Source organism: Macrotis lagotis, chromosome 3, assembly GCF_037893015.1.
Source record: "Macrotis lagotis isolate mMagLag1 chromosome 3, bilby.v1.9.chrom.fasta, whole genome shotgun sequence".
In the NCBI taxonomy this organism is placed as follows: domain Eukaryota; kingdom Metazoa; phylum Chordata; class Mammalia; order Peramelemorphia; family Peramelidae; genus Macrotis; species Macrotis lagotis.
This window is the reverse complement of record NC_133660.1, coordinates 19,448,531-19,462,944: the sequence shown is the minus strand read 5'-3', so window position 1 is coordinate 19,462,944 and position 14,414 is coordinate 19,448,531. Positions and strand designations below refer to the sequence as shown.

Sequence of the window (14,414 nt, the reverse complement as noted above, 5' to 3'; positions counted from 1 at the left end):
ACAACACATTCATTTCAAATAATAAAAATATTCCTGTGGATTATTCAAATGAATGGAATGATGGACCAGGTGGCAATAACAGTAGTTGTTTGTACTTAGTAGCGAGTAAGAGATTGTTCAACAAATAACTTATACATGGGAGTGTGTTTATGGGGCAAGCTTCTCATTTAGAAACCAGCCTTCCTTTCCCTCATCTCTCCAAAAATTATTTGGAAAATTACAATGCTATCAAGTTTTAAACTACCCATTGTTTTACATCTTTTTAATGTGGACCAAAAGTTCAAAAGAAATAAGACCTTACAGAATATGTTGGTTAAATATCTGCCCTGGGGACTACTAACCCTGATTGCTTCTTATCTAGACTTAAATACTGTCTGAGTAAAAAAAAAAAAAAATTATTTCCTTGGGGAAAAAAGGCACTTTCTCTTTGTCCTAGGACCTTTCTAGATTCAATTGAGGCATTCCTTATTCTTTGATAGCTTTAGCATACTCTGTGTTTTTCTAAAATTCCTTATAGAAGCATATGACCAACCAAGACTCCTAGACATAATACAGAATAACTATAGACCTCTGTGAGTAACTAATGGGCATCCATGTGTCAAATGGAAAGAGGAGAGTGGAGGGGAACACATCAACTATCAGAGAGGAAAATGGGGAAAAGTCAATGGAATTTCAATCCCCCAACCCTTTTTAGAAATGTTTGCTAAGAAAAAAATATTTAATAATTGAAAAACGATATGATCCTGTCTTGAACCACTGACCAAATACTGGGGTCGTCAAAGCAGCCAAGCCTAATGATATTGTAATTTCCATTGATGCTTTTGATGTAAACCTAAAGCATCAAAAACTCACCAAATCCAAATCGGCTTGTATTCTAAATTGTAGACTCCCAGGTAGCAGTGCGGAGCTACTGCAGGAAGGAGTGGGTGGCAGTTTCTATCAAGGTCATGCTAAGGAAATTGGGTAGGTGCCCATGAGATGAATTTGTATGAGGCTGGCTTCATTCAAGGGGAAGATGGAAGCATTTGTTTGCTTCCCCATTCAATTAAACCTCCTCTTCTTTCCAGAGGGAACAGTTAATTTTTAGCCAAGAATTTTCTTGCCAAAAGAATGTTTCAAAAGGAACAAAATTTGGTTGTTCTCACTTGGTTCTGTTCTGGGGAGTGTTCATTAAAAAAAGTAATCCTATTTAATGGCCAAGAATTGTGCTAGAGCATAATTCTTCTCTTTGTTGATCATTGTTCTCCACTCTTCTTCAGTCCTCTGTTAAAAGTGAAAAGAGTATCATAGTCACAGACTTTAGCAAATGATACAGGAGTCTGCATATTCTCTATTAAGCAAATCTGTTGGATTTTGGTTCCCTTGGGTTTGGTAGCAGCAATCTGGGAATGCTTTCAGTTTGGGGGGGGGGGGGGGAGAAGCAGCTTCCTTAAGTCAAAAGTATCGAGCCATTGTGTAATCAATTTTTATTATAAAACCTATGGAATAGTTTGTGATGCTGACTAAGAGACTCATTAACCATCTGGAATGATTTCATTTTCTTTAGGAACTTTTGTTTTTTGCTTATTGTTGTGAGGTTTGGGTCTAAGTAGAACTTAAATAATGATGAGAACTAAACTGTGTTAATGATAGAAAAATGATAAAGAAATCATTGTTAACTTAGATATGAAGTCATTTTGATTTTCACACAATGTTTTTTCTTTCACTCTAATTAGGACATAAGAATGCAGCTGTCCTGTACCTTAGCACTTTTTCCCTAAAAGCCTTGTTCCTTTCCAGAATTTTGGTATAAATGCAAAATTCATATATACATACCTACCCAAGGAATAGTCTCTTGGTATGCAAGTATATTCCCCTTGACATTTTTCTTTGAAATCAGAATAATCCAGTATTTGGAGAAGTAGCACATTATAGTTTGGTGAAAAGTCCAGGATTTGCAGTCAGAGGACCTGAGTTTGAATTCTGACTCTGCCACTTACTACCTATGAGTTCAGGCAAAGCACTTAACTTCCCAGAGCCTCAGTTTGCTCATCTGCATGGTAAGAAGATTGGTCAGTGCACCCTTTAGGTTTCCTTCCAACTCTAAAACTCTTGTCTTCTATCAGTTCCAATTTCACATTTCTCATGCTGTATCTTACAGTATGTTGAAACTGGCCAGAAATACTTAAGTCAATACTTCATACATCTTTTTTTTTTGTTTTTGTAAGACAGTGGGGTTAAGTGACTTGCCCAAGGTCACACAACTAGGTAATTTGAACTCATATCCTCCTGATTCCAGGGCAGGTGTTCTATCCACTGTGCCACCTAGCTGCCCCCATACATCATTTCTTGACAAATTCTATCTGTAAAATTAAGTAAGAGTTGTCAGAATCCACTGTACTTATAATTTATTTTACTCTCTTTAAAATACCCTCCTTTAGATCATTTAAGCCAAGTAAAATGACCATAGCCTTTTTTGGAAGGGTACAAGAGGGGCTGGGCCCTGGCTCTCATTTTTGGCAGTTTTATGAAAAGATAGAACAAAAAGTGATCATACCCCACTCCTGTATTTATCATTTTCCCCAAGAGAAGGCAGATTGATGTGGCCTGTTGACATTGGGTTGGCCGTGGTCACTGGTCATAGTTCTCTGCCATGTTGAAGTAGCTTGGAACAGAGGGAACAGTTTTTTCCATTTTTGTTTTCCCATTAAATATTTCAGCTTTTAAATAAGACACCTAGCCCCACAAATGTGGAAGGGGGAAAGACATGAAAACACTTTGGGAAGAGAATCTGTAAATAGATAGCCCTTCATTTCAAAGAGGAATAAATCATTGAGTCATCCCCTCAAAAGGAGGGGTATCGCAACTCTGGGTTCTTTCTAGAGTGACCGTATTTCCAGATCTCAGTTGTCACATACCACCCCTTCCAGGGTCTCTCTGGTCCGCAATGTTTCCTCGTCTTGTGACGAGTCTCTCTAGACCTTGTTCTGTGCCCCTTTCCCAAGTCCGTGTGTTTCAGTGATGCCTGTGAACAGTTAGGTCCTCAAACTCTGTGGTGCTATTTACTCCTTCCCTAACCAATGGTGCTTTTGTGGATGCTAACTGTGTATTTGTGGGACAGAGCTTGATATTTCAAACCCTCTCATTGTCCATTTGTATGATGTAAAACAAAATGTCAAACTCGAATCGGTTTTGGCATGTCATTGACAATCGAATACTGTGTGTGTGTGTGTGTGTGTGTGTGTGTGTGTGTGTGTGTGCACTAGCATGTGTGGGTGTGGAGACATGGGGGGCGTGGTCAGAAAGCAGCTCAACTCCAATATCAGACTGGGACCTTTACTTCAGCTAGAGGATAGTCGAGGCTTGTGTTCCTTCTTCCTTCTAAACACCCACTGGGACAAGCCCTTTGCAAAGTCACCGCAAGAACACTCCTCCTTTAGGTTGAGAAGAGAAGACTGAGGCCTTTGGAACAGCAAACACCTGCTCTGGAGGTGTCTTCTGTTAGTGCAGCAGCAGCAGCAGCAGCAGCAGCAGCAGCTGGTGGTAGTCAACTCTTGACATGAGGGTACATCGGAAGTTACCTTAAGTCTAAAATATGGCAAGAAAAGTTACCAAGAAAAACCCATGAAGTTCTTGCATCATTCTAGAAGAGGCTACCAGGGTCCAGAACAGCTGCTCACACACTCCGGGCTTGGAACCACCACAGCAGGACAAGGGGGCACTGCAAAACAGTTGGCATGCTGCCTTGTATCATTTCACCAGTCCTCATGCATTTAAAGTGGTACCCCTGCAAAGGCCAAAGTGTACCCGTTTGCAAAGAATGATCAGGGAAATCTATGGAAAGCATGTTTCCAAGGGGGTGTGGTTCTTTCCTTACATTTATTTGAAAGAACCATAGATGATGTTTTAGCCCTGCCCTTGTGAATCCAAACAGAAAAAGTCAAGAGGAGAATTGGGTTTGTTTTTCTGACTTTTTTAAAAATGAAAAATCCAGAGTGTCCAATCTCTACCCCTCCTACGTGCATTTTATTTCCATCATGTTATGTACACGTGAGCATGCATGCACACACACACACACACACACACAAGGTCAAAGAGCTGCCATATAATTGCAGCTTTTCTATTAGAAGACAACTCCGCTAGCAAGATTGTGAGCAGAGATTGGCAGGAGCCTTGTGGGTGGTTACCCTAAGGCAAAATCAGATCTGTTCCAGGAGTATTGGAGAACCCATGAGCTGCTTTTGGGGGGGGGGGGGGAGTGTGTACACATATATATTTATACATGGATATATTCACATATATCCATGTATAAATATACTAGATTTGTATTTAATTGAAATGGAATCAGATCATTACCCCTGCTGTCGACCAAATTTGCATATTCTTGTTCTTCACACTATCTGTCCTGTCTTAATAAATTTGCTTACCTGTGTAGTTGAACGGTGTGACTTGTTTATTTTTTATGATATTTTTATAAAAGTATCTTTCAAGAAAATTATTTGTAAGGCTGCATCCCAGGCCTAAGTATAATTAATGACATTTCTGACCTCAGAAACGAAGTCTTAATGCTCCTCTCTTCCCTTTTCCCCCAAGCTTGCTGTATTCAGCCATATCAGTTCTCAAGACATATCTCAATGTCTTGGGCCCCAACCCACTGTTTCCCTTGGGTGACAGAATTCCTTCTGTGTAGGTCTCAGAAGAAAAAGGACCTTCAGCTCCCATGATAATACTCAACCAGAACATCAAATGAAAGGAATGCACCCCAAGAATACTGCAAAGCATTCATGAGTCCATAAATAGTCACTTTATAAATCTGTTCCCTAATTGGTTCTACCTTCCCCAGGGGCCTGTTCCCATCCACTTGAGTCAGGACCAACAAAAGAATAGGTCCAAGTTGCTCCTTTAGGTCTCAGCTTCTCCTCTAGAAGTAGGGTGTCCCTGCAGCTCTTTAAATGGTGGACTTAGAGCTTTGCTGAGGCCAGCACAGAGGGCTACAGCTCCACTCCAAGGGATTCAAAAGACTTGTTCTGAAGGAAGTGGGAGGTCTAAAGGCTTCCCCAGCTCCTTTTCCTGCAGCACTAGCCTCCTCAGCCAGACTTCTCATTCAGTAATGACACAATTTTAGAAATTCGAACCTCACTGGGACGTTCATGCCTTCTGTCTTAGAGAGCTGAAGCACCAGGTAAGTGGTAGGAGCCTCTTTAGAGAATGCTCCCAATCCAACATCTACACGCTGCTCTGGAGATTGGTTTCGCAGGCAGCCAGATTGAGCTTAAAGAGGATAACCTGGAAGGAGCCATGGCCAGGGATGCCCTGGGCTTCTGGGAAGCTGCTGTCTACCCTGCTCCTTCTTTCTATCTTCCAAGTCTCCTTTATAAATCTGCCTCCTCGGCCCTGGGCAAGGACCCTCAGCCATTACCCATTGTTCTATCTCCTTCACCTCCCCAAAGTTAGTCTGTTGCCAGGTTTTGTCCTCTTACCTGCTTCTCAGCTTTGAGCCCTTCTTCCCCTTCCACAACCTCCCTTTGATCTCCTGACACAAGAAGTATTACAGTGGCCTCCTCATCAAATCTCTAATCCATACATCACTGAGAATATGAAGGATTTATTTGGTGCTCACTATGGGCTAAGCACCAAAAATGCCAATAAAAGGAAATCTTCCCTGTTCCCCAAGAGCTTCCATTCCAATGGGGAGCCCATTACAGAGGGAGAGGTGACCCAGGAATCCCAAGGACAGCCAAGGGGTAATTGAAAGGAGATGTTCTTCACAAGAACCATGGGCAAGAGTGATTAAATGACTGTTCCCAGCAAGTGGGCAAGAAGGGTGGTTGGGACATGATGGTGAGGCCAGCTTCCACCAGTCCTTGGCCCCAGGGCAGGGAGGAGGCCAGCCACAGCAATAATGACTAAAGGCAGAAGCCACCTAGTCTTTAATGCAGTTAGTATTTTTTATTTTCTCTTAATGCCTTTTGGGTTTCCCAGTAAACTACCCTCCTTCCCCCCATCCTCATAGTACTCTTGCCTACAACAACCTCCCAAAACCCTAATGACAGCATGACTGTAACTGTGATATTCATCAACCTCCAGCTTCTCTTTAGGGAGTGAACCTGCTGAAAAACAGGTGAGAGAGTCTGACCCACTAGGACTTGCAATGAACTGACTTTTTTTTTTTTTAGGTTTGTGCAAGGCAAATGGGATTAGGTGGCTTGCCCAAGGCCACACAGCTAGGGAATTATTAAGTGTCTGAGGTCAGATTTGAACCCAGGTACTCCTGACTCCAAGGCCCATGCTTTATCCACTACACCACCTAGCCGCCCAATGAACTGACTTTAAAGGGCAGTCAAACTAAGGAAAGAGAAGGAAATGTGCCATGTCCTGGAGAAACTGAGGCAGGCAGCCATGAAGTGCCTTGTCTAAGGTCCCACAGCTGAGGCTAGATTGGAACTTGAGTCTTCTTGGGTCCAGGCACCATCTAACACCCAGTTCAGAGTAGCCAGAAGTTAACTTCACTTTAGAAGGGTATGGAATGGGGAATGAAGTACTTGGAAGGGCTGGTTGAGGGAGTGAAGGGCACCTGCCCAAGATGGGACTCCATGCTTGATGTATGTGAGGTGCCCTCCATACTGCTGCTTCTGGAGATACCCTGGTCACTTCACTGCACTCCACACGCTTCAAAGGTTCTATGGGAGGGAGAGCTCCTGCCCTGCAGCCAAGAAGACCTGAGGTCCCAGCCAGGCTAGAGGAGCCAGGCAAGTCATTCCACCTCTGAGAATCAGAGGATACATCAGTGAAGTGCCTGGCAAGCAGGAAGTGCTCCTTGAACGTTACTGTTATTATCTCCACTTCCTCATCTCAGTTCAGGTACCTTTCTCCCTCTCCCCTCCCTTTCCAGGTCCTCATCACATTAGAAAGTCAGCTCTCAGGGCCCAGGGTCTGTCTTGCCTGCCTGAATTTCTCTGCAGCATTCAGCCTGGCATGCCACAAGTACTTGATAAAGGCTTTCTTTCTCTTCTCAAGAATGGGGCTGATGTACCAGGGAGAGGGGTCACTTCAGTGGGGAACATTCAACTTAAAGTTTTCCCTATCCTCCTTGCTTTGGAGAGGAGCTGATGCCCTAAGAATCCCGGGAGAGCTTCCTTGAACAGAGCCTGTGACCCAGCCTTGTTGAACCAGTGCCATGAATGTGGCCCATGACCTTCGGGCACTGAGCTCTCCCCTCCCCGCAGGCACCAGGCACTGCTTGGCTTCCTAATAGTTGCTTAACCATTATCCTGATTATTTCACCTCCTTCAATAAGAATTCTGAAATTTCAGGGCAGTGCAGTGGTACAGTGGATAGAGCACTGACCCTGGAGTCAGGAGGACTTGAGTTCAAATCTTGCCTCCAACACTTAATGATTACTTAGCTGTATCACCTTGGGTAAATCACTTAACCCCATTGCCTTGCAAAAAAATATATAGAATTTTTTTTATCCACCTAAAACCCCTTATGTCCACTCCCTTTGCCTCACTGCCCTCCCAAGCCTGCTTCCATTTCACTTGACTCTCTCTAGTTCAATGTAACATTCCTTCTTCTACTCTTCCATCCCTCCTCCCCTCATTGTAGATCACTCATTGCCAAATCCCAAATCCCAGTTAGCCCCAGTGCCTTCTTCCCTCTGCTCTTGGAAGACCCACCAATCCCTTACCTCTAGTTTTTTTTTTTCCCAGACCATGAACCCTACACTGGCTTCCTTCTCAAGCCTTCACTGCAACTATCCTCCACTCTCAAATCTCTTGGTCTCTCACTTGTGGCCTTTTACTTACTTGAGGAAGAATGGGAAAATGAAGATTAAAAAAACAATTTCTCAATCACATCATTTTTAAAAATAAAAAAAAAATCCAACCATGGAAGAAATAGTTTGAATTTCAGTTCTCAAACCTTTGATTGTAATCACTCGTCTTCTTGACAAGTTGGGTATGAGAAAGGTAGAAATTCTCCTTTCTAGCCTGGGCAGTTGTGCCTGGCTCTCAGCATGGGGTAGGCCACCCCAGGGGGACCGAAGGTAGCAGTGCTTTGTTCTATAAGCCAACTCCTGAAGGCCAACAGAACTTGTTATAAGACCACTAGGTGGCCTAGGTGACCACCACTAGGTGGCACAGTGAATATAGCCCCGGCCTTGGAGTCAGGAGTACCTGGGTTCAAATCCGACCTCAGACACTTAATAATTACCTAGCCGTGTGGCCTTGGGCAAGCCACTTAACCCCATTGCCTTGAAAAATCTAAAAAAAAAAAAAAAGACCACTCATGTCCATATCCCCTCAGTCTACTGACAATGAACCGTTCCCCAAATCCTGCTTATTCAACAATTTTCAGGAGCATTGCTGTCTAATAACTCCCCTTAATGAATCTCCAGGGCGCTCTTCCTCCCTCCACTTTCCCATCTCCATTGTCCAAACCGTGCAGGTTTCTGAATGCCAACCTTCTCTGCTGATCAGAGACTCTCACAGTGTTTGTCCCCTCTCCAGGAACTTGTACTTCAAGAATACAGAGGATGAGGGGAACTATTTTGTCTCATATTCTGGCCATGGACTCCAAAGACCTGGGTTCAAGGCCCAGTCTCAGTTGTTACCAGCAGAGTGACCCCTGGACAAACTATCAAGGAGAAATGAACCATAATTCCATTAGACTGTGACCCTGAGAGTAGAAGGGGTAGAGTTGGGGCCCCATGATCCATCCTGCTGACTTCTGCTGCTGCCCTTCCAGGATTGGCATGATTATACAGTCCCGCCACCCTCACTGGGGTCTTGCCAAGATAAGGAACCAGGACTTGGGGCCAAGAGAAGGCCACCATGAGATGACCCCTCTGTCCTGGTTTCATCCCACACTGGCGAGACCCTGGGCTCAGACCAGGGATTCACCAGAAGATGACGTGGAGAATGGCATGTACAGAGGGAGTGTGGAAGAGAGCTCCCAATAAGTGCTGTTTAAGTGAACATTCCTGCTCTGGAGAAGACACTAGGTCATGTGACGAAGGTAGCTTGGGTCCACCAGGGAAATGGAACTAATCTAGGAGGGCTGGGAGCCCACTGAATCCAAAGCCAGGGAGATTCTGAGGAACAGAGAGAAAACTTAAGAGCCCCAAAACTCAGTTTCTTCATCTCAGAAACATTCAAAAACAGTAAAACTGGTCAGGACTGCCATATTTACATTGCTCTCCTTAGATCAGGTGTCATCCTCTCAGCACACTGAGGCAAGTGACATTGCCACGAAGGGCAATGGCAGGCCTAGAAGGATCCTAACCACCATCTGACAGCCCATGCCTAGTCAACAGTCCCAGCATTGAAAGACCACAGACAAAGAGGTAGAAGAAACCACTGTCATCACTTTACAACAGAGACCTGGAGGCTCTCTGAGAATGTCCTTGACCCAAGTTCCTACAGGAAATGAGACCCTACTGATTCTCCTTCACCACAACATTGTTGGTCTCAAGTCCCCCTTAATTCATATTAATTTATTGAAGGCCCAGTCCAGAGCTTTTATTCATGTGAGTTATACCTATCAGCCTTTAATCCCACTACAAGCCGACCCACTACACTTTCTAGCACCCCCTCCCCAGGTGCATCAACCTTCTTGTACCCTTGGCTCAGAGCTGCACACACAGTAGGCAATTAATTAATGCTATTGACAATTGCTCTTTTCAAAATTTAACTGTCTTAAAGATTGTGATGAACATAGGTGTGAACTCTTGGACCTGGAATTGGGACCCCAGACTTCATCAAAACTCCTGCCCCACACAATGACAGCAAACCCCTTTCTAATCTAGGCTTGGTGTCCCTCAGTTTCTCCATCTGTAAAATGGGGTTCACAAAGCTTGTATTCCCTGCTTTCCTGAGACTGATTCAGGGATGGAATGTGGAAGATAAGGAATGTGTCTTGGGATTCTTGCCACCACAAAATTCCCCAGCCCTCCAAAATAGAGGAATCCTTTGTGGGCCCACCTATGCAGCCCCTCTAACGGAGGGCAGGCCTAGATGGAAGAGGACAATGAGGCAGGCAGCAGGTCCTTCTGCCTAGAAACTGCTAGGATCTTGTCCAACATCCAAGGCTCCCCAGGAATCAAGGCAAAGCACTGTTGCTCTAATTTGTACCTTGTTTGCCTTGGGGGTGGGGGGATGGTCTCTGACTTGCAGCAGGTTCTTTTTTCCCTCATGAAATATCAAGCCAAGTCACCCAGTATTCACTAATCTGTGCTAGGTTTTGTGCTGTGAATCAATCCCTGTCCTCAAGGAGCATCCAGTCTAAGGGGACAACTAAGTCCAAACAATAGGTAAATATGGTATCAGAGAAGGGAAGAGGAGGAAGACCAGGGAAGGCTTCCTACAGGGACTGGGATGGAAATGGGACTTAAGGCAATCTGGGAGCAGGAAGAGAGGAAGGAGATCATTCCAGGCAGGCAAGGAGGACAAAGGCATGGAGTAGGGAGATGCACATATAGAGATAGATGCTCAGTGATCTTTCCCTGATGGTACACAAGGAAGGCCTGAGGAAGGAGGTAGTATCCTGTCATCCACAGATCTTCCTTAACAACCTGGGAAGGACCCCTGCTCCTCTCCTTGCCTCCAGCCAAGAGGATAGAGCAACAGACTGGCTCCCCAAGATGTGTTAACTGGACAGGAATCTGAACCTTCTGTTGAGTCACTTCTCTCTCCTGGCTAAAGGGCTGCCCCTCACTTCCACTTGGGTCCTGTCTGATGGGCAGAAGAGCACAGGACACACTGACTAGTACAGAGAGCATACAGTTGATGTCAGGAAGACCTGGATTCAAATCCTGAAACAGATGCTCTGTGATTCTGAGGAATTGATATAGCCTTTCTGAGCTTCAGTTTCCTCATCTGTAAAATGGGCTAATAGCTCCCACATATCACAATATTGTTATGGGAATCAAATGAGATAAAGCTGTCAAATATTTTGCTCACACCAGATTGTTTTATTTTTTGTTTTTGTTTTTGTTTTTGTTTTGCAATATACTAGACCAGGACTTCTTAACCTGGAGTCTCTGATGTGTGTGTATAGTGTGTCTCTCCCACTGCTCTCCCAAACCTTCTTTTGGACCCTCCCAAACACTGACTAGCTCTGGCAATACGTATGTCAAAACTCATTATCAACATGTCCCTCCTTGGAAAGTACATTGCCAAGGTAAGTGAACCTGTCCACAGTCCTCAAAGCTTCTCCATTTGCTGTAATCAGTGGCTTCACATGTGGATGATGTGGTGCTGACTGATGGAGCACCTGGGTTTTCTTAGTGTTGTTGGGTCAAAATGAGCACAAGCAGCAGAGAATCGATCCATACTTTATTGCATCTCAGCTTCAGAGGCTGCATTGAGGGCATCTGCAAACAGAAAATCACACATCAGCACTTCCTCCACTTTGAACTTGGCTTGTAGCCTTTTCAAGTTGAAGAATCTATCAACAATTCAGTCACTGACCTTGATGTTCATCCTTGTGAAGGCATTTGATAACATGACTGAAAATATGCTAAAAGCCTGAGAGCAAGGTCACAGCCTTGTTTCACTCCATTGGTGACTGGGAAATCTCGAGAGCATCGTCCACTATCCAGAACCTGGGCAAGCACACCCGTGGAAGTAATGTACAATAGTGATGAACTTCTCCAGGCAACCAAATTTTGACTAATTTTCCAGAAACCCTCACAACTGATGATATCAAAGGCCTTTGTCAAATCTACAAATTTTGTATACAGACCTCTGTTCTGTTCCTGGCATTTTTCCTGGAGTTGTTGGGCAGCAAACACCATATCAACCATTCCTCAACTCTTTCCAAAGCCACACTGGCTCTCAGGGAGGTGACCATCTTCCAGATGAAGGATCAACTTATTGAGAAGAATTCTGGCAAGAATCTTACCAGCAGTGACTAAGAGAAGAAGCACCACTGTGATTGTCTTAAGACAACCTCTTCCCTTTACCTATACCATTGTCACAGGACAATGGAGGCATTCTTGAATTCTTGCAGGATAACCCCTTCAAGCCACATACTCAGGGGAAAATGTCAGTCAGCTTTTGGATGAGCAATGGACCCCATCCCCCCACCTTGTAGATCTCAGCTGAAATAGAATCAGCACCAGATGCTTTGCCACACGAAAGGAGCCTAATGGCATTTAAAAACCTCTTCTTCAGTTGAAACTTCAGCTAGGGACTGATTGACTTCAACTTGAGGTAAACAGTCAAGGGCTTCTGCATTGATTGATGAAGGTTTGGTAAGAACATTATGGAAGTGTTCAGCCTTTTTTTTCCAGCCCTTTTTTCTAGGATCATGACCTTATTGTTAATCAGTGTGGCTCTGAGTATTTGAAATGCACCATATGTCTTTGGCCCATAAATAGATTTCAGGGTAACATAAAAAGCACTTTGGTTTGTTACTGAGCTAAGAGTCCTGCATCTTTCTAAGCTTCACTTATACTTTACTTTTGATGGAATTAAATGCTGCTTCTTAGAAATGGATGGGGGCAACTAGGTGGCACAGAGGATAGAGCACCAGTCCTGGAGTCAGGAGGACCTGAGTTCAAATGTGGCCTCAGACACTTAGTAATTACCTGTGATCTTGGACACATCACTTAACCCTATTGCCTTGCAAAAAAAAAAAAAAAAGAAATGTATGAATTATTCTGTTGGTCAACCCTATGGAGTTCTTGTTTTTCATTTATCAGCTTCTGTTTTTTCCCATCATTTTCATCAAACCAATCTTGATGTTTGCAAGTGTTCTGGCCCAGATGAGCAAATGCAGATACCAGATCTCTGACCACTGCCCATTCTTTTTCTACTCCATTGTTGCCAAGTGGTGTTGACTCAGCTTTCCCTCCAAATTATCAACAAACTGTGCTCAGACAGATACTCTAATCTCTTGACATTCATTCTTCTGGTCCTGGTTTTGCCTTGGGGCCACTGCTTTGGTTGAATATGGGAGAGAAGAGGTATTAGACTGACCATCAAACTGAAGGTCTACAGAGCTGTTGTGCTGATCTCATTGCTGTTTGCCTATGAAATCTGGACAGTCTACCAACATCATGCCAGAAAACAGAATCACTTCCATTTAAATTGTCATAGGAAGATTCTGAAGATCACCTGGAAGGAAAAGATACCAGACACTGAGGTCCTTTCTCGAGCTAAACCTCCTGGCATTCCAACATTACCACAGAGAGTGCAACTACGATGGCCTGGGCACATTAGAATGCCAGACAGACACTTGCCAAAAACCTATTTTATAGAGAACTCATACAGGGCAAGCACTCACAAAGGGGTCATAAGAAGCAAGAGCGAGACACCCTGAAGGTCTCTAATAAGAATTTTAGAATTGATTATGCAGCATGGAAGACACTTGTCAGAAGATCGCCCAGCATGGCATGCCCTCATCAAAAAGGGTGCTATGCTCTATGAGCAAGGCAGCTGTTATGATTATTAATTAGGACTGTATGTTAGGAAAGGTGAAGGACAATGAAGAAAGGATGCTGACTGAAAAGTTTGGATATTACAGGCACTGAAATTCATAGACATATTTAAATGAAAATAGGAATAAATCTTGTATAACCCAACATTGTTTTAATTATGAATTCAGTATTGCTGCTAAGTCCCTAATAAATCTTTTGAAGCCCTTTCTGAAAGTGATTCATGTTGGGCAAAATGCTCCATCCCATCCTGGGTCACTATATCACCCAGGCTTATCGCCTCACTTTTATCTGCATCAGTTTCTCCAGTTGTAAAATGAAATCATGAGCTCAGGCTAGTGGAACACCAATTCAGGTTGTTGTCTCTCACTTCATTCCCTTCTCTTCCCTTGTTTGCCTTTCCCCTATATGTAATTTACAATTTTTCCCCACCCTCCCTTCCCTTCCCCTCTCCCCACAGAAGGCAGTCTGATAATCTTTACATTTTTTCCATGTTTCATGTTGATCGAAATTGAATTTGTTGAGAGAGAAATCATATCCTTGAGGGAAAATAAAATATTAGAGATAGCAAAATTATGTTGTACACTTTTTTTAAAAAAGTTGAAATTAAGGGGCAGCTAGGTGGGGCAGATAGAGCACTGGCCCTGGAGTCAGGAGTACCTGAGTTCAAATACAGCCTCAGATACTTAATAATTACCTAGCTATGTGGCCTTGGGCAAGCCACTTAACCCCATTTGCCTTGCAAAAACCTAAAAAAAAATAAAAGAAGAAAAAAAGAAAGAAATAAAAAAAGTTAAAGGTAATAGACTTTGGTCTTTGTTTAAACTCCACAGTTCTTTCTCTGGATACAGATGGTATTCTCCATCACAGGTACTCTAAAATTGTCCCTGATAATATCCCTGTTGGTATGAGCAAGTCCATTAAGGTTGATCATTGCCCCCATGTTGCTGTTAGGGTATATAATGTTCTGGTTCTGCTCATCTCACTCAGTATCAGT

At 43.5% G+C, this 14,414-nt stretch overlaps 1 protein-coding gene across 1 annotated transcript in view; it reads left to right on the top strand.

Annotated features, from left to right (window-relative positions):
- Positions 1–4,441, top strand: part of PURG (purine rich element binding protein G) — a 29,855-nt gene extending 25,414 nt beyond the window's left edge. The window contains exon 3 of the mRNA XM_074228283.1: positions 3,420–4,441. Coding sequence (XP_074084384.1) covers positions 3,420–3,542 — 123 coding nt within the window. The 3' untranslated portion in view covers positions 3,543–4,441. The remainder of the gene's footprint in view (positions 1–3,419) is intronic.
- The last annotated feature ends 9,973 nt before the right edge of the window (positions 4,442–14,414 follow it).